Raw genomic sequence first — 27,618 nt, forward strand, 5'->3', positions numbered from 1 at the left:
TAAGGTGCATGCATGGGGATGTCTACGTTACCCGGAGATATGCCCATGCTGTAGAGATGCAACTAGCGGACTGAAACTTCATTGTTGTAGGCATAATACAGCTAGTGCTATCTAGACTTGTGCTGGCAAACAAATCCATTACATTAGCTACCTAAATGTGAAGTAAACTCAACTGAGGAGTAATAGAGAATGGAGACTTTTTACTTGAAAACGTGCAGGATACCTCTTTCCGGTTTCACTGACTTCCGTTTTTTTTATACCCTTGTTATGCTTGTTCGCGTAGCACTCCTCACAGGCCGTTTGGTGAACCTTTTTTTTTGTTGGTGAGATGAAACTGCCAAAACTCTGGTATTATTGTACGTCGGAATTGCAAAACAAGATTTGTTCAAGCCTAAAATGTTAGTCCGTAATCGTAACATGGTGTTTGTATGTTCACAGGTGAAATTTCACATTTATGTTTCATGTTTCAAGCATGGCTTTCTTACGATCATAACAATTTACGTATGGATTTTCCTACGATCCTAACAATACATACGTTCAACCTTTTGGCAACTATCTCACTCCATATATCAGTCAGTGGCTTTTTTATCACCTTGTCCTCCTATACCAGCCTACACAATATTTACAAAAGTACAGTGAGGGAAAAAAGTATTTGATCCCCTGCTGATTTTGTATGTTTGCCCACTGACAAAGTCATGATCAGTCTATAATTTTAATGGTAGGTTTATTTGAACAGTGAGAAACAGAATAACAACAAAAAAATCCAGAAAAACGCATGTCAAAAATGTTATAAATTGATTTGCATTTTAATGAGGGAAATAAGTATTTGAGCCCTCTGCAAAACATGACTTAGTACTTGGTGGCAAAACCCTTGTTGGCAATCACAGAGGTCAGACGTTTCTTGTACTTGGCCACCAGGTTTGCACACATCTCAGGAGGGATTTTGTCCCACTCCTCTTCACAGATCTTCAAATCAAATCAAATCAAGTTTTATTGGCCACATGCGCCGAATACAACAGGTGCAGACATTACAGTGAAATGCTTACTTACAGCCCTTAACCAACAGTGCATTTATTTTTAATAAATAAGTAAAATAAAACAACAACAAAAAATTGTTATGAAAAAATTGCAGAAGTAAAATAGAAGTAAAATAAAATAACAGTAGGGAGGCTATATATACAGGGGGGTACCGGTGCAGAGTCAATGTGCGGGGGCACCGGCTAGTTGAGGTAGTTTAAGTAATATGTACATGTGGGTAGAGTTAAAGTGACTATGCATAAATAATTAACAGAGTAGCAACAGCGTAAAAAGATGGGGTGGGGGGTGGGGGTGGGGGGCAGTGCAAATAGTCTGGGTAGCCATGATTAGCTGTTCAGGAGTCTTATGGCTTGGGGGTAGAAGCTGTTGAGAAGTCTTTTGGACCTAGATTTGGCAGCAGAGAGAACAGTCTATGACTAGGGTGGCTGGAGTCTTTGACAATTTCTAAGGCCTTCCTCTGACACCGCCTGGTATAGAGGTCCTGGATGGCAGGAAGCTTGGCCCCAGTGATGTACTAGGCCGTACACACTACCCTCTGTAGTGCCTTGCGGTCGGAGGCCAAGCAGTTGCAATACCAGGCAGTGATGCAACCAGTCAGGATGCTCTCGATGGTGCAGCTGTATAATTTTTTGAGGATCTGAGGACCCATGCCAAATCTTTTCAGTCTCCTGAGGGGGAATAGGCTTTGTCGTGCCCTCTTCACGACTGTCTTGGTGTGTTTGGACCATGATAGTTCGTTGGTGATGTGGACACCAAGGAACTTGAAGCTCTCAACCTGTTCCACTACAGCCCCGTCGATGAGTATGGGGGCGTGCTCAGTCCTCTTTTTTTTCCTGTAGTCCACAATAATTTCCTTTGTCTTGGTCACGTTGAGGGAGAGGTTGTTGTCCTGGCACCACACGGCCAGGTCTCTGACCTCCTCCCTATAGGCTGTCTCATCATTGTCGGTGATCAGACCTACCACGGTTGTGTCGTCGGCAAACTTAATGATGGTGTTGGAGTCGTGCCTGGCCATGCAGTCATGGGTGAACAGGGAGTACAGGAGGGGACTGAGCACGCACGCCTGAGGGGCCCCTGTGTTGAGGATCAGTGTGGCAGATGTGTTGTTACCTACCCTTACCACCTGGGGGCGGCCCGTCAGCAAGTCCAGGATCCAGTTGCAGAGGGAGGTGTTCTCCAAGTCATTAAGGTTTCGAGCGTGACGTTTGGCAACTCAAACCTTCAGCTCCCTCCATAGATTTTCTATGGGATTAAGGTCTGGAGACTGGCTAGGCAACTCCAGGACCTTAATGTGCTTCTTCTTGAGCCACTCCTTTGTTGCCTTGGCCGTGTGTTTTGGGTCATTGTCATGCTGGCCCCGTCCATCGTCCCTTTGATGCGGTGAAGTTGTCCTGTCCCCTTAGCAGAAAAACACCCCCAAAGCATAATGTTTCCACCTCCATGTTTGACGGTGGTGATGGTGTTCTTAGGGTCATAGGCAGCATTCCTCCTCCAAACACGGCGAGTTGAGTTGATGCCAAAGAGCTCGATTTTGGTCTCATCTGACCACAACACTTTCACCCAGTTCTCCTCTGAATCATTCAGATCTTCATTGGCAAACTTCAGACGGGCCTGTATATGTGCTTTCTTGAGCAGGGGGAGCTTGCGGGCGCTGCAGGATTTCAGTCCTTCACGGCGTAGTGTGTTACCAATTGTTTTCTTGGTGACTATGGTCCCAGCTGCTTTGAGATCATTGACAAGATCCTCCCGTGTAGTTCTGGGCTGATTCCTCACCGTTCTCATGATCATTGCAACTCCACGAGGTGAGATCTTGCATGGAGCCCCAGGCCGAGGGAGATTGACAGTTATTTTGTGTTTCTTCCATTTGCGAATAATCGCACCAACTGTTGTCACCTTCTCACCAAGCTGCTTGGCGATAGTCTTGTAGCCCATTCCAGCCTTGTGTAGGTCTACAATCTTGTCACTGACATCCTTGGAGAGCTCTTTGGTCTTGGTCATGGTGGAGAGTTTGGAATCTGATTGATTGATTGCTTCTGTGGACAGGTGTCTTTTATACAGGTAACAAGCTGAGATTAGGAGCACTCCCTTTAAGAGTGTGCTCCTAATCTCAGCTCGTTACCTGTATAAAAGACACCTGGGAGCCAGAAATCTTTCTGATTGAGAGGGGGTCAAATACTTATTTCCCTCATTAAAATGCAAATCAATTTATAACATTTTTGACATGCGTTTTTTCTGGATTTTTTTGTTGTTATTCTGTCTCTCACTGTTCAAATAAACGTACCATTAAAATTATAGACTGATAATTTCTTTGTCAGTGGGCAAACATACAAAATCAGCATGGGATCAAATACTTTTTTCCCTCACTGTATGTGGCCACCCCTTCAAATTAGTGGATTCGGCTATTTCAGCCACACCCGTTGCTGACAGGTGTATAAAATCGAGCAAACAGCCATACAATCTCCATAGACAAACACTGGCTGTAGAATGGCCTTACTGAAGAGCTCAGTGACTTTCAACGTGGCACCGTCATAGGATGCCACCTTTCCAACAAGTCAGTTTGTCAAACTTCTGCCCTGCTAGAGCTGCCCCGTCAAGTGGAAACCTCTAGGAGCAACAACGGCTCAGCTGCGAAGTGGTAGGCCACACATGCTCATAGAACGGGACCGCCGAGTGCTGAAGCGCATATTTCGGGAAAAAATCGTCTGTCCTCGGTTGCAACACTCACTACCAAGTTCAAACTGCCTCTGGAAGCAATGTCAGCACAAGCACTGTTCGTCTGGAGCTTCATGAACTGGGTTTTCATGGCCGAGCAGCCGCACACAAGCCTAAGATCACCATGCGCAATGCCAAGTGTCTGCTGGCGTGGTGTAAAGCTCGCCGCCTTTGGACTCTGGAGCACTGGAAACGCATTCTCAGGAGTGATGAGTCACGCTTCACCATCTGGCAGTCCGACAGACGAATCTGGGTTTGGCGGATGCCAGGAGAACGCTACCTGCCGAAATGCATAGTGCCAACTGTATAGTTTGGTGGAGGAGGAATAATGGTCTGGGGCTGTTTTTCATGGTTCATATTGCTCTAACTCTGGTTTTCATCAGACAGCAACTTAGTTGAAAAGGTACAGTTGAAGTCGGAAGTTTACATACACCTTAGTCAAATACATTTAAACTCAGATTTTCACAATTCCTGACATTTAATCCTAGTAAAAGTTCCCTGTCTTAGCTCAGTTAGGATCACCACTTTATTTTAAGAATGTGAAATGTCAGAATAATAGTAGAGAGAATGATTTATTTCAGCTTTTATTTATTTCATCACATTCCCAGTGGGTCAGAAGTTTACATACACTCAATTAGTATTTGGTAGCATTGCCTTTAAATTGTTTAACTTGGGTCAAACGTTTAGGGCAGCCTTCCACAAGCTTCCCACAATAAGTTGGGTGAATTTTGGCCCATTCCTCCTGACAGAGCTGGTGTAACTGAGTCAGGTTTATAGGCCTCCTTGCTCGCACACGCTTTTTCAGTTCTGCCCACACATTTTCTATAGGATTGAGGTCAGGGCTTTGTGATGGCCACTACAATACCTTGACTTTGTTGTCCTTAAGCCATTTTGCCACAACTTTGGAAGTATGCTTGGGGTCATTGTCCATTTGGAAGACCCATTTGCGACCAAGCTTTAACTTCCTAACTGGTCTTGAGATGTTGCTTCAATATATCCACATAATTTTCCTTCCTCATGATGCCATCTACTTTGTGAAGTGCACCAGTCCCTCGTGCAGCAAAGCACCCCCACAGCATGATGCTGCCACCCCGTGCTTCACGATTGGGATGGTGTTCTTCGGCTTGCAAGCGACCCCTTTTTCCTCCAAACATAACAATGGTCATTATGGCCAAACAGTTCTATTTTTGTTTCATCAGACCAGAGGACATTTCTCCAAAAAGTACGATCTTTGTCCCCATGTACAGTTGCAAACCGTAGTCTGGCTTTTTTATGGTGGTTTTGGAGCAGTACGCTAATCTCTAGGAGACAGAACGTGTCTCCTTCCTGAGCGGTATGACGGCTGCGTGGTCCCATGGTGTTTATACTTGCGTACTATTGTTTGTACAGATGAATGTGGTACCTTCAGGCGTTTGGAAATAGCTCCCAAGGATGGACCAGACTTGTGGAGCTCTACAATTTTTTTTCTGAGGTCTTGGCTGATTTCTTTAGATTTTCCCATGATGTCAAGCAAAGAGGCACTGAGTTTGAAGGTAGGCCTTGAAATACATCCACAGGTACACCTCCAATTGACTCAAATTATGTCAATTAGCCTATCAGAAGCTTCTAAAGCCATTACATCATTTTCTGGAATTTTCCAAGCTGTTTAAAGGCACAGTCAACTTAGTCAACTTCTGACCCACTGGAATTGTGATACAGTGAATTATAAGTGAAATAATCTGTCTGTAAACAATTGTTGGAAAAATTACTTGTGTCATGCACAAAGTACATGTCCTAACCGAGTTGCCAAAACTATAGTTTGTTAACAAGAAATGTGTGGTGGTTGAAAAACAAGTTTTAATGACTCCAACCTAAGTGTATGTAAACGTCCGACTTCAACTGTAAATGCAATGACTTAACTCTGGCTAGATACAGTACATTAAACACAGTGATGGGGTTGCCTGACGACTCATCTTGAACTTATTTCCGCTGCTCTATCAATCGCTCCATACATTCATCATGGAGAAGAAACGCTAGTAGGCTAGGAATCTCCTGGTATCTTCTTGCTTTGTAAAGTGTTGTGGCCTGTATGGAAATTGTTTTGCCGGCAGTGTTGGGGAGTAGTGAACTACAGTACATGTAGTTCAACAAATAATTTAACTACATTTTGCAGTAGCTTGGTGGTAGTAAACTAAATTGATATCTTGGTGGTTTTTTCAGTAGTTAATGACTTTTTTTGCCATGTAGCGGTGTAACTAACTACTGGAACTACACACTACTTTTTTTACAAAAAGACAAAGAAATATGGGTGAAGTAGGCAAGAATTTCCTTTCCCTTTCAGCATCAGACCTGCCTAAATCTCACTTGAAACATCGTTTTTGTGTTTAATAGGCAAAATTACACTTTCTGTTAACATCTTACCCATACGACCCAACATACGAAGTGATATGTTCTTACAATTTGTAGTCATTGACATTTGAGATTTACATATGACAATTTTTCACTAAGTAGTTTGGATGTAGTGAACTACTTTTACAAAGTAACTTTAGTTAAGTAAACTATATTTTTCTTAATGGTAGCTTTAGTTTAGTTTGACTTCTTCCAGTGTTAAGTAATTGGTAGCTTGGTAACTATAATTTCAGAGTAGCTTCCCCAACACTGCTTGCCGAACAGTAAATTAATTAACAGTTTCAAAATGTCTACATGTGTGTAACATTATTCAACTGTGTTAAATTATGTGCAGCATGAGTGAGGAGCTAGCAGTTGCAACCCAAAGGTTCCTCAGGACAGGCTAGCTAGCAATGAGTGGCGCCAGCTGTAGCTTGCAGCAATTTGACACAAGAGGCACGGTGCTCTCGAGCTGTAAAGGGGACATCGGCTGCACCGATAGTCAAGATAGCCGATAGACTAGCATAGGGCTACCAAGAATATCGGCCCGACAGATTATCCGTCGTTCTCTAGTTGGCTCCCATTCAAATTAGCCCCAAGGTTGTCTTTTTAAATCTCGTTCATTCTCTTAAACTAAATATCATGACTGTTTTCTCATTCGCTGGGAATGTTGTTTGGAATGTCTGAAAAAATATAATTTGGTTGATATCGTTATCAACCTGCATAACCCTTTAAAATATAAATGTTCATGTGCAGAGTGTGCTATTAGTGGTTTCTTTTTTTTGCAAAAAATCATATATTTTTGCGAAAATTGTAGTGGGTAGTTCCAGTAGCAGTGTTAATTTTGTCAAACAATAACTATGATGAAATATATTCGTCAACAACCTATTTTTCCTGACGAAAACTAATGACAATAACGAGACAAGATGCCCTGAAAGAAACGATAACAATAACAAATTACTTTTCATTTTTGTTGACTAAAAGAGATGAGAATTCCACATAAGACTAATGGACATTCAATTTGACATTAAGCTCCTTTTAATTAGTGGGGTTATGGTATGGGCAGGCATAAGCTAGGGATAACAAACACAATTGCATTTTATCGATGGCAATTTGAATGCACAGAGATACCGTGACGAGATCCTGAGGCCCATTGTTGTGCCATTCATCTGCCGCCTTCACCTCATGTTTCAGCATGATAATGCACAGCCCCATGTCGCAAGGATGTGTACAAAATTCCTGGAAGCTGAAAATGTCCCAGTTCTTCCATGGCCTGCATACTCACCAGACATGTCACCAGTTTAGCATGTTTGGGATGCTCTGGATCGACGTGGACGTCAGCGTGTTCCAGTTCCCGCCAATATCCAGCAACTTTGTACAGCCACTGAACAGGAGTGGGACAACTTTCCACAGGCCACAATCAACAGCCTGATCAACTCTATGCGAAGGAGATGTGTCGCGCTGCATGAGGCAAATGGTGGTCACACCAGATACTGACTGGTTTTCTGATCCACGCCCCTACCTTTTAAAAAAAAGGTATCTGTGATCAACAGATGCATATCTGTTCCCAGTCATATGAAATCCACAATTTAAATTGACTGATTTCCTTATATGAACTGTAACTCAGTGAAATCTTTGAAATTGTTGCATGTTGTGTGTATATTTTTGTTCAGTGTAATTAACTACTGAAAACACAACAAAGATTTGAATTTAGTTAAACTACCATCCAGCTACTGCAAAATGTAGCTACATTACTAGTTGAATAGTGGAGCTACTCCCCAAGACTGTGTAGTGTAATGTAGTAAATAATGTGGCATGGTGACAGAGAGTGATATAGGCTAGGAATTGAAATATGGAGGAAAACATTATCTGTAACTTTAATTAATCAGTAAATTAATATTGAAATCAACTGGGTCAGCTCTATGGTGCTGTACCCTGCTGCTAAAACAGTTTTCTGAGTCCTACTGTTGAATCTGTTTTCGAAGTGTGTTCCTTTCTGTCATGGTCACGATAAGCAAGTGCAAAGGTAAGAGTACAGTCTTGTGAGTTTTATGTTGTGTTTCTACATTTCTGCCGCCTGGAGCATCAGAGAACCTTTGCCATCACCAGTAGCACTGGATCAGTAGTGGAGTAGCAGTCTCGCGAGAGCTAGTTTATTTCTGTCTGTTATCTTTTGTATTTAGTCAGCGAAATAACACAGCAATTAGGACAAAGTTCACCGCAAAAGGTTTGCTTGTAGAAATAAGTTATTGTGGTTTAGGTGATAGTACAAATGTTACATTTTAAAATCAAATAAACGAACTGGAGTAAGCACCAATAGGAAGGCTGGTGGTGCTGAGATTATGCTAATATTCGCCGCAAAGCATTCTCATCAAATAAGCAGAGGCTCCTGATGTTTCATGACATGTGCGTAAATATAACGATAGGCATACAAAATATCGACTTTTGGATAGGGCTGACATGAACTTAAAATTAGAAATATATCAGCATCGGCTAAAATGTCATCTTGTAACCATGACCTAAAATGACTTGCCACACATACTTGATCATCGCTGCCATATTCTAAAAGTATCGTCAGTGAGGTACATCCTTACCTGTTACTTCAGAAATGGAGTATCAGAACATGATGAATGGAGATTGATGAGAAATGATTATTCTCACCTGGTCCTCGGAGAAACGCAACACTCCGAGGATCCTATTCTGATAAACTGACGATGTGAGAAAGCATGTTAAAAGAAAGTCAAAAATTCTACACTTATATCATCTTTTTCAGTAGTTTCAAATAAAGAAATACAAATGCAGTGCCCAGTACATCTATCCAATTCTAGCGAACTGATTTGAAAACTTGATTAGTTGTTGTATTTATTTAGACCCTATCTGCAGCCCCCTTCCGCCCACGCACACAGATGAGATTCCCTAAAAACACGCTATTTCGGAACAGCTAGTGACCTTTTTGTGACAGGTTAGAGTATATGCAGCAGGTTTGGAGAATTAAGTTATAGAAATAGTGTTGAGGTCTCAGATTTGTCAGCGATTTAGAAATAATGTAGTTAATGAAATATTCTTAAATAATATGTAACAGCTATTTGCTAACGACGAGGTGGCCGAGTGGTTAAGGCGATGGACTGCTAATCCATTGTGCTCTGCACGCGTGGGTTCGAATCCCATCCTCGTCGTTGGAAGAGATTTTGTCCTCGATGGGAGATTTGTAATTGTAATATGTTTTCGTTTGACATTGTGTACAGCTCGATTTCTACGAGTATTTATGGATATTAAATTGATGGTGATGTTGCAAACAATGCGGTGGTTATCTGTATCGACATTAACTGTAATTCAATGTATGCCTAACAAAATATTTAGATACCACCAAGGTCGCAAGTCCTTTATAAATCAGGTACATTTTCTATATTTGACTACGGCAGTTACAGGACTGGATCATAGCAATACATTTGAAATGCAGACGGCTACTTTATTTCGTCACCTTGAATTATGTAATTTTATTAAATGTAGTCTAAATTAGGATACATTTTCGTTGTTAAGTAAATACATGGACAGCATACAAAGAACATTGCGCTCGTTGTGTTGCCAGTGGTGCCGTGGCTTAGTTGGTTAAAGCGCCTGTCTAGTAAACAGGAGATCCTGAGTTCGAATCTCAGCGGTGCCTTTTGCAATCTCTCAGCTATCACTTAATTGAACAGAAATGCAAACCATGGGCAGTTCTTCATTTTTAAGAGCTTTGAAATTCAACTGTAAAATACTCTAGCTATATTTCTACAGTCGCTGTTATATGTATACCACCATTTTACTAGACTCAACAAGCTCTGTCTCACATAAGAATGAGATGTTCATCTATGTTTCTCAAAGGTAATTAAGGTTAAGTTTGGCACTAACTCCGAATTTTTAAGGTTAGGGTTAAATTTAGGTGTTAACTATGAATGGTTAATGAATGGAACATCTGGCCTCAAAACTCAATTGGCAGCGGTGGGATTCGAACCCACGCCTCCTGAGAGACTGGAGCCTAAATCCAGCGCCTTAGACCGCTCGGCCACGCTACCTTACGTTATAACTTCAGGAAATGTTTTTGAAAACACAAGTCACGGCCAACTATATGATAACGTAATAAGCTATATGATAACGTAATACTTTTTGTGTTGCTTCATTGTCCCTTATTACATACTCACTGGCACACACACTGTATGTCGTCCTGCCAATTACTCTAGCTAGCATTAGTGTGTAGTAACAGCATCCAAACCTTACAAAATGCACCAAAGTAGTACTAGTCCTACAAATGTTAAATCTACAAAACAGACCGTCTGGAGAGCTCGTTTCATTTTTATTTTCAGTTATCACTGCTGTAGAGCGAACTTTTACCACAAACAATTTCAAATGGGACAAGTGACACATTTTAATTTTTTTATATTAATTGATAACAGACACACACACGTTGAACACAATATATTATAAGTCCGTTGTCTCTAAAACTGAATCAATATTATCTGATGGAACTGAGAAATGTAATACATGGGGGGAAATTGTTGTGTTTGTGTATAATTGTGTTTGTTATGGTTTTGCTCAAAGTCCTACCTGTATTTGGTCAATGACCTTCTACTGTACTGCAGCACTACTGTGTTGTGTTTGTACTTAGATAAACAAAACAAAAAACTGTCTACTGGGGGTCAAGTGCTGGGTCGGAATAGCGGTAAGGGTCAAAGAGGTCACGGCCCCAATCATAAGGGTCAGAAGGCGCTACGGTCTCCTCGGTGGCCATTTCTTCTTTCACCTCCTCCTCTTCCTCCTCTTCCTCCTCTTCCTCCTCCTCCTCCTCTTCCTCCTCCTCCTCAACAGGGGCCACCACAACAGGGGGGAGAGTAGGGGGTGGTGGTGGCTCAGTCGCCTGGACAGGGCGAGGTGGGTGATCGATCAAGCAGTCAGGGTCCCAGTAAGGGTCGCAGTCATACTCCATCCCTTTAATGACAATGGGAGCAGGAGAAGGAGGTGGGAGAGACTTCTTAGGAGGGAGTGGAGGTGGGGGAGGTGCTTCAACAGCTGGTTCTGCAGGTGCGGCGGCAGCTATGACCACCTTGCCGGTTTGGGGTTTGCAGGTAGGGTTGTAGCGTGGGTCACAGAGGACTGGGATGGCCCCTGCAGGCAGGTAAACGATGTGAGCTTTACAGAGGGGGTCTTTGGGGTTACACAGATACAGGACATCAGCCTCAATAAGAGAAAGTGGGGCTGGTGTGGTAGGAGGGGGCTGAGTGGTAGGAGGCAGTGTGGTGGTAGTAGGAGCTGCGGTGGTAGGTGGTGGGGTTACCACACCCAGGGCATTCTGGTAGCTGGAGGCGTCTGGGCCATAGACCTGCTCTAGGTGACGCATCTGCTGATACAGTATCCTGATCTTGTCAATCTCATACAGCTGGGAGAAATGGAGAGAGAGAAAGATCCACACAGGATTTGAGAATGAGAGAGGGAGGGAAAGAGAAAATAAGTGATCAGATTGGTTGAGGGATAGGCAGATGACAATAACCTAAATTAAATCTGGTTTAAGATTCATTATAATACCGCAATAAAAAAATACAAATCTCTCTCATGATGTGATCCCTTTACTCACTCCTTCAATATGGCCGATGCTGTTGTAGAATTTGTAGTAGGACTGGAAATCAGGCATGCTGCGGTGCCACTTAGGGTCCGGGTCGACGTTCCGTTTGGGGCGTGACTGAGACAGGAAGCCATGAGCCTGGGCAGAGTCGATGCTGACCTCCCCTACAGCTGCATTTAATGACAGGAATCATGGTGGGAGAGAGGGGGGTTGGAGACAACACATTTAAGCAAAATAATTAGAAAACATCTTTCTTTCTCGCACGCGTGAACACACTCTCTCTCTCTCTCTCTCTCTCTCACACACACACACACACACACACACACACACACACACACACGTCAAACATAAATCAAAGAGTAGGCTGCACAGTAAAACAAGCACGTGCTGATGTTGTATTTTTTAATATTAGGGCGAAATGAGTGCCTTATGTTATATTAAATGAAGTGCCCTTTAATATAGACCACATGGAGAATTCAATAAATCTGATTTTGAAAATGAAAAAAAGAATTTAGCATTTTGACATGTCCCTCCACCAACCCTGTGTAACTTCTAGGAAGATTTTAACCCACTTAATCCCAAAATGTCTCCAAGTTTCACCATCATTGTAAAGCCCTAGTTATTTTATTGCTTTGACAAAGTTTTTTCTGAAGATTATTATTTATTTCATGTGATTAGTGATCATTTACGTTTTTCCCTCATTTTAAGGTCAACCCTGTTACGTGAACTGAACTCTCGTTTTAATATGGTGAAACATTATTTTATTTTTTTTACAAAAGAAACATTGAACATCTAATAGTCAAATCATAGAGTAAAAACAGGTGAGCTGGTTCTACTCTTTTTGGCCATTTTCTGGTGTTTTGTGGTGGAAAACTGAGGGTGTCAAGCATAACACTTAAACCCTGTTACCCATAGATAGACAGGCCAGAAATGTTTTAACAATTTCACTTTTTTTGTGAAGCTTGCAGTCAACTGTTACTTTATTTGGCACTTACTAGTCTTTTAACCTTTTGAGATGGGAAAATGTGTTTTTTTATTAAGTTGAACATGTGCTCTTTATGACAGAATGTTACAATGGTGAAATCAAACTTTTTTTTTACAAAGTTACACTTCTCAAAAGGCACCAAATTGGTGGAACGACCCATTACCTCTAGTCTTCAGAGGTGTAGCATCCAGCAAACCTGCAGAGAGGGATAAGGGGTAGAGAATACAATCAGGGTCAGAGGTGGAGAGGAGTCTCTTGCTGCAGAAATATCTGCACTCAGAAGTTTATGAAAACTCTATAATTTTCTATTTCATAAAATCTGTTTGCGTTATCACTTGCATCTACCTAAATCATCTCTTACTTTTGCAATTGAAAGCTATGCCCCCGTTCTAGTTTCTGCTAAAATGACTAAAAATGTAAAAAAAAAAAAAAATTTAGTTGCCATCTAGGCAGAAATGTTGGTTTAATGTGGAAACAGACCTGGCAGTAGGCAGTATAGTGTCCCCGTCAGGAGAACCTGAAAAATCATCCTTGCCACCTGGATAACACACAAAAAGATGCATCACTGACGTAAAATACAGCTTGAATTCTGTTTTGATCATAAAACAGACTAACATAACTCGCCGCTCACCCAGTAGAGTTGTATTGGCATGCAGACCAGCTGCATATACCAGGATGATCAGAGATAAACTGACTATTCACAATGCTCCAGTTTCCTCTCACATTTGAAACTACGTCAACATTAGCCTGTACTTTCTGCATAAAATAATAGGTCATCTAGATGACTTCACAACAAGATTTTAATTTACCCCATGAATCACTTCAATCATCAGTCGTCCTTATAACAGATTCATTACATTACACAGGACCCTAAACTGGCACATTACGCCTTGACAGCAGTGATATTGATCTAGAATATAAAGATGTTCCCACGTCACTCCAGAAAAGGCTCTGGTGCACCAACTACTGTTTTAGGCACGCAATCACCCTTTCCTAATAATGATAAATATGAATTTAATTAACCTAGTCAGGCCTCTTGACCACCCTTATGATCACAGCACATATTATATTAAGTACATCATCTGCAAATCATATTCTTACTTACCTGTACTTGTATCTCTTCACAGTCCAGTGTCAGTCAGATAACATTACAGTTCATAAATACTGAACTCAACACAACTCATAATTTGGGTGCTTTCCATTGGCTATTGACCCCAAGTAACTCCACCCCTTGCACCTCTACCATCCTTTTCTTCTTGAAACATGGAAATGGTTAAAGCGCTCATTAAGCGCTATTATAAGTGTGTACCCGAGGGAATAACTATAAAAGTCAAACTTCAAATGAAATCCAACTCGCTGTAAAATGGTGACAGCCAGGCACCCGCTGAGGGCTGAAACGGTGCATGGGGGAGACAGGGTCCCTTGATGTTATGGCCCCACTCCAGCTGCATATGGTCCTGTTAGATATACTCAGAAGAAGACCTAAACTCACAAATACATTGTAGGCCATCTCTTTATGTCATATCACTACCAGTATGGTATGGCATGAACCTCATTACCTGACGCATGCATGTAGGCTAAATTAGATTGTCTCACCCCATGTTCAAGAATGGCCTTTTTCCCTTTATTCAGATTACAACCTCTCACTTTCAGTTATTTGAAAAAGAAATCATCTCCCAAATATCACTATTTCTAAAACAAGCCATAGAAAGTTAGTTGCAATTTCAATTTAATCCTCCAGAAACGACAGAACAAATAATGCAACAAATATTGTGGTTAAACTCAAATATACTAATTTATTAAAATCTTCGTAAATGATATCATAGGTAGAACTGGTGGAGTTATGTCGCACATGCAGCTAACAAAAACATATGGAAATGTCTGCTCTACCCAAAATTACAACCAAATAATTGCAGCATTACCGCAAAAATGGAAGAGGAAAGTGGAAGGGGGAAAAAGTAAGGAACTTGTCTGTTGGCCCTGCATTAAAGGCCATAAATCGGTTAAAGAAAATTGTGATAAATAAAAAAGTATACCTGTTTCATTTAAGGACCAAAGGATTGACAGCCGTCCCATATAGATTGCAAAATAGTTGGGAAGAGATTTTTGACGTACCGATTCCATGGCAAATGGTTTATGAACTGATACGCAAAACGACGCCGGATTCAAAACTTAGAATTTTTAATTTCAATTATTATACAAAATTATTGCAACCAAAATAATGTTATTTATATGGGGGATACAATCTTCCCAGCTCTGCAGATTTTGCTGCGAGGAGACAGAATCATTAGATTATTTGTTTTGGTACTGTCCATTTGTAGATTGTTTTTGGTAACAGGTCCAGGAATGGCTGAAGGATTGCAATATTTACCTGGAGCTAACCCTGCAGATAGCATTACTGGGTGATCTGAAAAGTCATAGTCAATCGATCAATAATATAATAATACTTTTAGCAAAAAAAAATATTTTCAGTTTTGAATCTGTAGAAACAATGAGAATAGAAGGGTTCAGAACTTTTGTGAAACATCACAGTACAGTTGAGAAACATACGGCAAGTAGAAATCCAATATGGATGGTGTTAAGAGATAGATGGGAGGGGTTGAATGGAGCTGAAGGTTGGGACTAATAACAACTAATAAACAACAAAATAACTAATGTAAAACATACTGTGTCCATAATAAGTATATAGGTTGAGAACTTTTGTGAAAAAGAGCACAGTTTGGGGGATATGGCATGTAGAGGCAAACCAGATGGACATCATGAAAATGATCAGAGAGGTTGAGGGTAGAGGAAGTTTAGGAGTAAAAACAAACAAAATATAATTATTGTAAAATTGACTGTGTCCATAAAATGTATATAGTATGTATAAGCTGGAAGTAGCTGGCCCTCCTGTAGCTCAGTTGATAGAGCATGGCGCTTGCAACGCAAGGGTTGTGGGTTCGTTTCCCACGGGGGGCCAGTATGAAAAATGTATGCACTCACTAATTGTAAGTTGCTCTGGATAAGAGCGTCTGCTAAATGACTAAAATGTCAATTGGATCACTAAAATGTAGAGGCCTAAGCGTTGTTGTTTACTCCAATTAGGGGAGGGGTGGTGGGGTTGGAAAGTAATAAAGGAAAATACTTTTTTTTAAAGTATATATATATTTGCCGTAAAAAAACATATGGGGGATTGGAAGTGATGCAGACAATTACATTGATGGAAGTTACAATCTATCTGCAATATTAAAGCTGATCTACCCCCTACATTTTTTAACTAATTAAATACTAAATAAATACTCAGAAGAAGACCTAAACTCACAAATACATTGTAGGCCATCTCTTTGTCATATCACTACCAGTATGGTATGGCATGAACCTCATCACCTGACGCATGCATGTAGGCCAAATTAGTTTTTAAAAATCCCAATACAGAATACTTTTCCAACTTTTTTAAAAGGTCCAATGCAGGCATATTTATCTCAATATCAAATCATTTCTGGGTTTACAATTAAGTATCTTACTGTGATTGTTTTCTATTAAAATGGTCAAAAATAAACAAAAACAGCTTATTAGCAAGCAATTTAACAACAATAATTTTACCAGGACTGTCTGGGAGTGGTCTGAGTGGGGAGGGGAAACTGAAAATTAGCTGTTATTGGCAGAGAGGTTTGGAACTATCTTTCTTATTGGTCTATTAACTAATTTGCCACATGGTGATGTCACCATGGAAGGCCAAAACTCCATTCCACCATGAAATTTCAGGCAGTCTTTTCAAACAGCTCTTACACTAAAAGGAGTTTATCATCATATTCACAATTGCACAGTATTATTGCAACCTCAGTGTGGAAATATATATAACACAGAGGAAAATCACGTTTTTGACTGCACTTGGCCTTTAAACTCTGTTCAGATGTGTGTTGGACTCCAAGGGGGTAATATTAGCAAAACAGCTATTTTCCTGACGAAACCTGCTTGAACGGCAAAAGTAACCCCTTCTCACAAAACAGCTGGGGTTTTCCGTTTTAACTTCTGTTACTTGGCAAGTAAAAAATGTGGTTGGGGGTGTAGGGTTGACTTCTGTTTCAGTAAATACTGCTTAAAAGGGATATCAAAAGCGGTCTTTACCACCTTGTTGTCACAGGTTACTAACAAATGAAAACACCTACGTTTCTTTGAGGGTCAAGTAAATTATTTATTTAAGACAGGCCTCACTAAAGGTACACCGAATGTAACCACATCGCACCCAAATAGGTAATTAGTAACAGTTTGCACTGTCAGACATTCAAATTCTATGGCTCTAGGTCACTTACCCTGAGGGAGACAAATATCACAGAAAAACATTGTACCACTGTGATCTTTAAGGAAAACCATGTTCTCCACAGGGAATTGAGAAAGCACAGTGAATCACTACCCTTGATGAACCAGACAGGCGCTGTGGCAAGGGGCCTCCTTGTTTACTTTGATAACTCAGTCACTACAATCTAAAACACCTAAGAGGAGCATTAGACCTATTTGTAAACCTATAGAAATTATTCTTTAAATGTTTTTTGACATGAATGGAAAAGCGGGACTGAGGGGTGGCAATATGGCAGTAAGGGACGTAATCTGGGTTGTAGTCGTGGCAGAGGCCCCCTGAACGGGCAAGAGCCGCACTTTAAGGAGGCGGAGAGGTGTCTCAGAGAGGTGCTTAAACAGGTGTGAGGGGGATGGGGTAGGAATCTGAGATATGCGCTGAAACAGTGGAGAGACCCTGACAGAAACATTCTCAACATAATAATCATATATACTATCCTGTAATGATACAGCAGAGGATTATAAACCACTTTCATGGCCAACCTGTCCTTACCAGTCTATCCTCCACCCCCTTCAACAACAAACATTCCAAGGAAAATGAGCTGTTGTGTTTGGGGCACACATTAAAACAACATATTACCATTATATAGCAGACAGTGGAGATGACTAATATGATATCCTTTTGGAGCGCTTCGTGATAATACTGTTAAAGGTAGTCTTTCCCAGTCGTGTGTCTTTGAAACCTCTACAATGCTTCACATTAGGGATAAAACACAGTGGTCAATAGTATTTGGGGTTTTAGGCTGGGTATCTGTAAAGCACTGTGACTGCTGATGTAAAAGGGGCTATAAAATTTGATTGATTGATATAAACATCAATATGGAATGAAGTTCAAAATGTGTTATTTGTCACTGGCCTTACAAGTTGGGATGTTGTAGCTAGGAGACTGCTATCCCCTCAAGACCAAGGGGATAGATTGTCATCACGAATCTTTGGTTAGTTGTCAACGTAATAACAAGTGCTACTTTGATTTACGAGTCGACATTCAAAGCTGTATTATTACTATTGCATGACTACAAAATACCTTCAAGCTACAGTAGAGTTCACTTCATACTTTGACAACACCTGGGATGGTATACTACAACCAATGCAAGATAGGGTCTAAACAAACACTTTATTTGTTACTTGTTCATCCAAACATACACTTCACGTCACATTCCAAATACCTCTTGTGTAGTGTTGGTCATGTGATCTTACTATCTTCCACTAAAATCCTTTACAGAAATATGCTTGACATTCTTGCCCTGCCAGGTCTATCTGTATGAGTTAACAGGCCTGTTTGTGCAGTCCCTTCCCATGTTTATCACATGCTTTGTAAACAACAGCTGTAGATCCGCTCCAGTGGTCGCACTCGGCCAGTGCTGTCAGACCGAGAAAAGTGCAATGCCTCTTAAGATTGACAGCAATTGCCCAAGACTCCGCCTCTCAACACAAGCTAGTCTTAGTGGCCCCATTTAGAATGTAAAACCACATAGAAGCATAGTTAGAAGCATAGCACATGATCCGCAACCAGTTGCACTAAATTCCAACAAATTTGATAAAACGGAAATGACTGCTGGGATGTTCAGGGAGAGTCAGCTGTCTGACTCGAGTCACATAGCCTATCTGAGCAGCTAGAGGTCCCAGGCCCTATATGGGTCACAGAGGAGACAGCAAAGGTGCAAGATAATAGGTTAATTTGTGTTGACCAGGGGTAGTGAGTCAGGAGGGAGATCAGTTCCAGTCATAGTCAGTTTTGCATGGGTTTGCACAGTGACTCTGAGATGCACACAGGCTGACTGTTCACCTAGCAAAGCTGACCAGAACTAGCAGCAACATCGTTTTCAAGGGATCTAAACCTTTGTGAATTCACATCACATTTGCACAGCAGCTGGACTCGCCTTTGCTTATAGCTTAAAGATAGACTCAGTTAAATGACGTTGCCACAAGCAGCACTGCAGATATTGAGATGAGCGAGATGCAAAACTCGCTCTCACACAGACACACACTGTATCTGCACATGCGCACGGGTTCGCTTCACACTGTTAGAGCGTGATAGCCATGGGACCAAAACAGTGGAGAAGTTGAGCCTCGCGCTTAAACGCTCTTAGTTGTTGTGGAAATGTACCTACTATGCGGTTTACTATCTGCATCTACATAATATCGCTGAGTCTACCTTTAAAACCCACACTAGAGATCCCTGGCAATGTTATTTGCGGCAACTGTGACCAAGGAATTCCTACCCTCTGGTGGAACTGGCTGAGTGGTGCACATCATGAGTCAGGAAGTGCTGGTTTTGCAGTAGGTCTGATGAGTTTATCTACCTGCACAAACAGCACTTTGGACACCAAGGGGCATAACGAACTAGTTCAGTGGATGCCACCAATTACAGCAAATATGTAATTGGGCAAATAGAATGAAGTAGACTTCTTGTTGGATGACCACGTCAGAGTTTAGCAGATAGGACGTCTGCTTTGTGACAGAAGTGCTCACATTGCGGTAGGTATAGGGCATAACCATTACCTGCACTGTAAGCACTTTATTACATAGCAGACAAGCTCCCCACAAAGCACCAGCACAGGACATTCTCAGTAAACCTTGTGAAGCATCAGGGGTCTCCACACATTAATTTAATGAAATGCAATGGCATGTAATTAGGGGGTGAAGTGTTAAAAAGATGTATAGACTCTTCCAAGTTCCCACAGTCCACAAAACTCACCCTTTGGCCTTACTGATGGTCAATTTGAACCAATCCCAGGGATCTGAAACCAGGCATCGAGTTGGCAGATACAGTGCCTTCAGAAAGTATTCACTCACACCCCTTGATTTACAGCCTAAATTTAATATGGATTAAATTGAGATTTTTTGGTCACTGGCCTACACACAATACCCCATAATGTCAAAGTGTAATTATGTTTTTCGAAATGTTTACAAATTAATTAAAATTGAAAAGCTGAAATGTCTTGAGTGAATAAGTAGTCAACCCCTTTGTTATGGCAAGCCTAAATAAGTTCAGGAGTAGAAATGTGGTTAACAAGTCACATAATAAGTTGCATGAACTCACTCTGTGTACAATAATAGTGTTTAACATGATTTTTGAATGACTACCTCATCTCTGTATCCCACACATACAATTATCTGTAAGGTCCCTCAGTCGGTTCCAATGCCTCGCAAAGAAGGGCACTGATTGGTAGATGGGTAAAAAATTGAAAAAAGCAGACATTGAATGTCCCTTTGAGCATTGTGAAATTATTAATTACACTTTGGATGGTGTATCAATACACCCAGTCACTACAAAGATACAGGCGTCCTTCCTTCAGTTGCCAGAGAGGAAGGAAGCTGCTCAGGGATTTCACCATGAGTCGAACGGTGACTTTAAAGTGGAATTGAAAGTGTTTTAACTACATTTCAGATATAAAACAAACAGACAATCATAATTCCAGTCAAAAATATCAAAGTCCCAGTTTATGCTACAAAACCAACTTTATAAGAGGTTTTAAAATTACATTATATTTGACTCAAAACTCCATGACGTACAGTAAGACATTGTTGGCAGAATAGATGGATGCAGTTTAATGCATGATTAATATAATTCACCAATACATTTCTTGGTAGGCCAAAAAATATTGCTATCAGGTTGTAAATCACAGCTGGCCTGATACATTGTTTGCTGCCTTCACCTATTTGGGATGCGCTGGTTCAGTTTCAATGGCTCAATATTTTGGACAAAAACGGACAAATGTAACTAAGGCTGGGAATGTCAATACAATCAAACTAGAAAAGGCAGTCATAAAGTGGCTAATAGGCTAGCATATCTATTTATGTAGCTATTTATTTAGCAAGCTAAAAACACAGAGCCTAACGTTAGCTAGCTAGCTAGCTGCTGGGAGGATGTCATGTCATTGGAAGAGTGGGTGAGTGACCGACTTTTTCCCATCATATCGTTTTTTCGGTGGCTACTGCTAACTAGAGATGCAGGTGTCATTTGGTTGGCTAGCAAAACATGTGAATCACTTTGTTAGCTAGCTTGCTATGCTGAACTTGAACAACTGTTATCCTGTTAGCATATCTCTTGCGTTCATAAATTCACTCTACCTATCTACTTCGATTTCAGAGCACTGTCGTCTGAGAATGCCAGAGCGCAGAATAACTGATGAATTTACGAACGCGCAACGCCCACTGAATATGACCCGTGTCAGCAAACTAAAGGCAAAAAAGGTAACAGTCACGAACGTTCTAGATAACATGTAAACAGCCTAACCAGACTGCTAGGGCAAGTAAAGTGGTCATAGTGAGGTGTTCTCTCATTTGTGTCTGGAAGTAGCTAGCAAGCTAGCCAACTTTAGGCAGTTAGCTTGGGTGCTTGACTGCCATTGTAAGGAACGCTCTGATCAACCTTACTCCTCCGCCAGAGCGTCCAGTGTCAATCGTGCAGTGTGCGCTCTGAACAAAACACTCAATTTACAAATAGACAATATGACAACGCTCTGAATTTACGAACAACCCAGAGCGCACTGACACACTGAAGTGAATTTATGAACGCACCCTTAGTTGTCAATCAAATGTATTTGGTATTGATGAAATGGGCGGACAGGCAAGTTTCCATTCCGTTGTCAAAATATGGGTTTTGACAAGCATGCATTGGCAGGCAAGCTGCAGAAGGAGGAGCAGGTTACTATTCCCCATCGTTTATCAGTGCAATTTTGACAGCCAACTAGCTGAGATGTTTGAGGGGGTTTATGTAATGTTCCGTCGTTAGATTTGAGCTCATCTTGCACTGGCTAGCTTTAATCGTTGATCTTGTTGTTGATGAGCAATAACTGAGGGAGAGAGCCTACCTTTTCATGGTTGGACTTTTCAGGAGTCCCAGGGTATTTACAGAAATCTATTCAGGTGTATTTTGTGGCTTTTGGCGAATGCGTTCTAATGATCTTCTGTCGCGCTGTTGCAACTGCCTGTAAACACACAGTCCAGTTCAAAGTGAATGATGGCAGGCACGTGTGGCTTATCTGCAAAGGCCTACTGTAGCTCTATTTATTTAACGTGACCAAAACAAAGGAGATGATTGTGGATTACAGGAAAAGGAGGACCGAGCACGCCCCCATTCTCATCGACAGGGCTGTAGTGGAGCAGGTTGAGAGCTTCAAGTACCTTGGTGTCCATATCACCAACAAACTATCATGGTCCAAACACACCAAGACGGTCGTGAAGAGGGCACGACAAAGCCTATTCCCCCTCAGGAGACTGAAAAGATTTGCCATGGGTCCGCAGAGCCTCAAAGTTCTACAGCTGCACCATCGAGAGCATCCTGACTGGTTGCATCATCGCCTGGTATGGCAAATGTTCGGCCTCCGACCCCAAGGCACTACAGAGGGTAGTGCGTACGGCCCATTACATTACTAGGGCCAAGCTTCCTGCCATCCAGGACCTCTATACGAGGCGGTGTCAGAGGAAGGCCCTAAAAATTGCCAAAGACTCCAGCCACCCTAGTCATGGACTGTTCCCTCTGCTACTGCACAGTAGCTTCTAACCCGAAGCCATAAACCTCCTGATCAGCTAACAATTACACACAACAATGAACGAACAGTCCAGGGCTAAATAGTGGTGATGATGAGGTGCAGGTGCGCTGGAGGTGATTAAGGTGCGTTGGGTTTCCATTCCTGTGTTTGCCGAGGTGGTGCAACGGGATGAGACGTGACACTCAGTCAGAAATTCACAGGTTTCAGATTTATTCAGGTTTTCGTTCTCAGAGTCAGACTTTTTTTTATTTTTTTACAGAAAAACAACACAATTGTATGTTCTAAGTCCATAACAATGCTTAAACCACATCAGGAGACCACTTTTGAAGTCTGGGAAAAATCTAAGAAATTCCTGTTAATTAAAGTGTGCAGGCACCTAGCACTGTTGTTTGGTTAGTGGTGTTTCTGTAGCACATGAGATGGAGTTGACAAAATAAATGGCCACTGGATTGACGCAAATAATCATCATGATATTATTCTGACAGGTAGGCATGGGCTACATTGTAGCTAGTTAACATTTAATAGAGAACGTTTTTGGGAAAGCCTTTCCATCTACCAGAAGACGGTTAGGCCTATCATTAGCGTCATTATATGTGTCCTGTTCCTTAATTGTTTGAAACCTGGACATGTTACTTCATATTATGAGGCATGTCTTACCTTGCTTCAAATTAGCCTATAGCCAAAATCCCACCATAGAAACGTGGAGGCAATTATTTTTATAGACTTACTCATATGCGTTCTCCTGTTCTATCTTTTTTTTTTTTTTTTTTTACTTTCTTTCATTGTCTAGCAGCCAAAAGGCATTATCCTAATCATATTAGCAACCCATGATAGTTGTTTCATCTTTAAATCCCCCCTCTTTCTAACAGATATTTCCATCTCTGTCCATGAAACCGCTTGCATATTCAGTGCGCATTTAGAACGGTGTTTTCCCGCAAATTACATTTTGGAACATTCACGTGTAGGCGTACTGTCGTGTGAACATTGCTGCGCCTAAAATGTGAAGAAATAATAGTTTATCAACATTTTAAGCTAAACATTCCGATCTGTTCCATCAACCCTTTTAATTTACACGGCTTATACCTCCACTACACTACTTTGATACGTATCAGTGGGGATTAAGAAGTGAGTATATGCAATGCCCACTGAAAAATAATTGGACACACCTGCATATACCCTCCACTACACCACTGACCATATCTAAGTGCTCACTTGTCAGTTTATTTTTTAAGCTGTCATATTCTTCCTGGGGGTGTATATAAACAGATTTTAATAAGATTTCATGTTGTTAAAATGCTGTCAGTTCCACTTTAAAATAGTTAGAGTTTAATGGCTGTGATAGGAGAAAACTGAGGATGGATCCACAACATTGTAGTTACTCCACAATACTAACTTAACTGACAGAGTGAAAAGAAGGAAGCCTGTACATAATACAAATATGCCAAAACATGAATCCTGTTTACAACAAGGCACTAAAGTAATACTGCAAAGAATGTGGCAAAGCAATTAACTTTTTGTCCTGAATACAAAGTGTTATGTTTGGGGCAAATCCAATACAACACATTACTGAGTACCACTCTCCATATTTGGTGGCTGCATCATGTTATGGGTATGCTTGTAATCATTAAGGACTGGGGAGTTTTTCAGGATAAAAAATACACTGTATTGAGCTAAGCACAGGCAAACTCCTAGAGGAAAACCTGGTTCAGTCTGCTTTCCACCAGACACTGGGAGATGAATTCACCTTTCAGCAGGACAATAACATAAAACACAAAGCCAAATCTACACTGGAGTCGCTTACCAAGAAGACAGTGAATGTTCCTGAGTGGCCGAGTTACAATGTTGACTTAAATCTGCTTGAAAATCTATGGCAAGACCTGAAAATGGTTGTTTAGCAATGATCAACAAAAATGTAATAATTTTTAAAATAATAAACGGGCCAATGTTGCGCAATCCAGGTGTGCAAAGCTCTTAGAGACACACCCAGAAAGACTCACAGCTGTAATCACTGCCAATGGTGATTATAACATGTATTGACTCAGAGGTGTGAAAACCCATCTAGTCAAGATATATGCGTTTTATATTTCATGATTATTTTTATTTTTTTTACATTTTGACATTAGAGTATTTTGTGTAGATCGTTGACAAATGACAATAGGCTCTATGCACGCATCACTTCCGCATTGGCGTAAGGATGCTTGGGCATTTCCGGTTACCGGAAAAAAAAACATTAGCCAGTGACAGTAGACCGTTATGATGGCAGAGATGAAGTTTACAAGGTGTTTGCTGGAGTTGGCTAAAGTATCTGTTAATGATATACGGAGGGTCGTCCGGACATCCAGTACGGAAAGCAGTGAGCGGTGAGCTACCAGACCCATCAACCCACTACCTGCCTATGCTGACATGGAACCAGACTCTCTTCCCCTTATCTGCAGAATGAACATCACATCTGACAAACCACTCGTGGACTCCATTTTTGGCAAGGTACCAACTGGCAGTATCCTGTCATATCAACACCCACCACCTCCACCTGACAGTGTTGTCATCCATGAGGATGCACCACCGTTCCCAAAAGTGCCACTGGACGGTTACCATTTACAACCAACAGACTGTTCATACGAGATCATGACGGATCAAGAAAAGCTTCACCTCAGTTCTCTGTCTGTGACTTTGTCACAGTCACACCTGATTGAGGAAGCAACCAGATGCCAAAGTGAAACACCCGAGTGGCATTCACTGAGGAAGGAGAGAGTGACTGCTTCACATTTCAGGGAGGTAAGCCATGTTAGAGGTACAAGCACAGCAGAAAAACTGGCAGAAAGAATTATCAGAGGGACAAGACAAACACCACTAATGAAAAGGGGGCTGGATTGGAAGCAGGTGCATTGAAGGACTATGCAGTTCAAAAAAATCTTAATCTGACAAAGTGTGGGCTAGTCGTGCATCCGGACGCACCTTGGCTGGGTGCATCGCCTGATGGGCTGGTATATGACCCACTTGAGCGACCATCATTTGGTCTAGTTGAAATGAAATGCCCAAATGTAGCCAGCTACATAGACTGCAAGTTCCTGAGATTTGACCATGGCCTACACAAATTGAAGGAAAGCCATTGTTATTATTGGCAAGTCCAGGGACAGTTACTCATCACAGGCATGGAATGGTGTGATTTTGTTGTCTGTGTTGTTTTGTTGTAAGAAAGTTGACTCGTCTAATGTTAATCACCCACCATTTATGTAATTCACTGTCTTTGGGAAAAGTAAAAAAAACTAACAGAAGAATTGCCTCTGGCAGACACTGTGATGGCTGGAAGAGCTGTCATCCCGTTTTTGAAAGGACACTTTCGTACGTTTACACGTCATCGTGTTATAAGTCAAGACGAAGTATTACAAGTAAAACATTAACATAAACATGAAGAAACAACAACAACGACGAAAATTAACCGTTTCAGATGTTTTTGACGACAAGCATTCAATGCTAGCATACGGTAGCACAGCATTCTACGATAACCGGAAGTTTACATCCATCCTGAGATTTAACCGGAAATACGTCATGATCGCCTGTGCATATCGCCTATCAAATAGATTTTAATCCCACTTTGTAACAACAAAATGTGGGAAGGGGGAGGGTTTAGAGGTTGATTGTAAACAAACGTTTCACCCACGTGACCTTTCCCTCCCCCTCCTAAATCTACAAGACAGTCATGTAGTAGTAAATGTACGCGCTATGCAACCTTATTAGAGCGCCAATATATTTCAGAATAGCCAGCTAGCTGGTTTTGAGGAAATAGGTTTCAGTGGGTAGTCAATTCGTAGCCCACACACTGATTGTGAAAGTCGACTTCCAAAATTAGGTAATGTGCATGACACATTATGACAAATCAAAGAAATATAGCTAACGTTAGGTAATCCTTGCTAGATAGAAAATCAATCTGGTGATGCACTTTCAGACCTAAACCAACTTTGACCTCGTTGAGATTTTCGTCCTTACAAATTCAGCTAATGAGAGGTAGCTAACATTTGTGCCACTTTCTTCAGTGGTAGCTATTTACCCTCCTACTCAGAAATCCCTTTGTTGTGTAGCTAGCTAGCTAACGTTAGCAAGCTGGATAGTGACGCGTTTAGGTTTACACGCCTGATACAACCAAGTTGTGGACAAGCTCCATAGCTCAAATTGCCAAAAGACTTGAGCATTCAAACAATTTATAGTTTGATGACCAAAGCAACATCGATGAAAAAATAATAAAAAACTAAATAGGCGTGCATGCCTCACGCCAAACCAAAATAAAAACAATTCGTTACTAACCTTTAACTTGACTTAAAAACGCAGACTTTCTCACCGGTTGTGTGGCTCACGTCTTACAAGCCCAAATTGCAGGTTCTCTACAGAACCATTCACACTCAACAATCTCTCCAACAGCCGCTGTTTTTGTAAACAAAGAAGCACATGGTTTCACAGCCATAGCTATATTCTTTATTTTCTTCCGCTCATCAAATAGTTAGTACCTGCACTCCATTTATAATGTTTTGGCTTTTCAGACATCTCAAAACATGTTGCTTTAGTGAAACTTCCATCCTGTATCAACGAAACAATACATTTTAACTTGCAAAAATATGAACGTCTTCAAAATGCCGCTTCCATGTTGCAAAACGGTGTAGGTAAATCCCTCCCCGTTTGTAAATCCCTCCCCGTTTGGTCCTAGAGTAAATGGTTTCCGCTGTAAAACCAACAGACAAAACGTTTTGCAACAGAATTAGCGTGATGAATACACCACAGGGCGATCCGCGAGTCGTCCGCTGAGATCCCTGCCCGCGCACACAGGATGGGTGGATCTTGAGGGGATTCGATTAATGCCGCGGTGCACTTAATCAAGCTTCCTAATTGTGACGCATAGGGTCAGTCACTACATACAACACTTCGATTTTACTCTACGGTATTTATAATATTAGGTAAACTTTTATCCCTCACACAATTAGCAGGGTGTCCGCGGGTCATCCCCAAATAATAATAACTCATACCCAAATAATGTTATTGACTCGTCCTATACTTATTCGTGGCCAATACATACATTGGAGAAAAAACACTTCAAA

General features: G+C 41.2%; 1 protein-coding gene across 2 annotated transcripts; it reads right to left on the reverse strand.

The window, feature by feature from the left end:
- Positions 1-10,432: 10,432 nt before the first annotated feature.
- Positions 10,433-27,188, reverse strand: LOC311099566 (uncharacterized protein). Of its 2 annotated transcripts, none has more exons than XM_084140264.1 (5): positions 26,834-27,188; positions 13,179-13,236; positions 12,862-12,894; positions 11,726-11,883; positions 10,433-11,530 (listed from the first exon to the last, which is right to left on the reverse strand). In XM_084140264.1, the coding sequence occupies exons 2-5, from the start codon at positions 13,225-13,227 to the stop codon at positions 10,784-10,786; spliced, it is 987 nt and encodes a 328-aa protein (XP_083996390.1). In that variant the 5' UTR covers positions 13,228-13,236; positions 26,834-27,188; the 3' UTR covers positions 10,433-10,783. The 2 variants fall into 2 exon arrangements, with proteins under 2 accessions (XP_083996390.1, XP_083996389.1); XM_084140263.1 differs by having other exon boundaries at positions 27,034-27,174.
- Positions 27,189-27,618: the final 430 nt, after the last annotated feature.

The sequence above is a fragment of the Coregonus lavaretus genome (genome assembly GCF_964263955.1).
Source record: "Coregonus lavaretus genome assembly, chromosome: 24".
NCBI lineage: Eukaryota > Metazoa > Chordata > Actinopteri > Salmoniformes > Salmonidae > Coregonus > Coregonus lavaretus.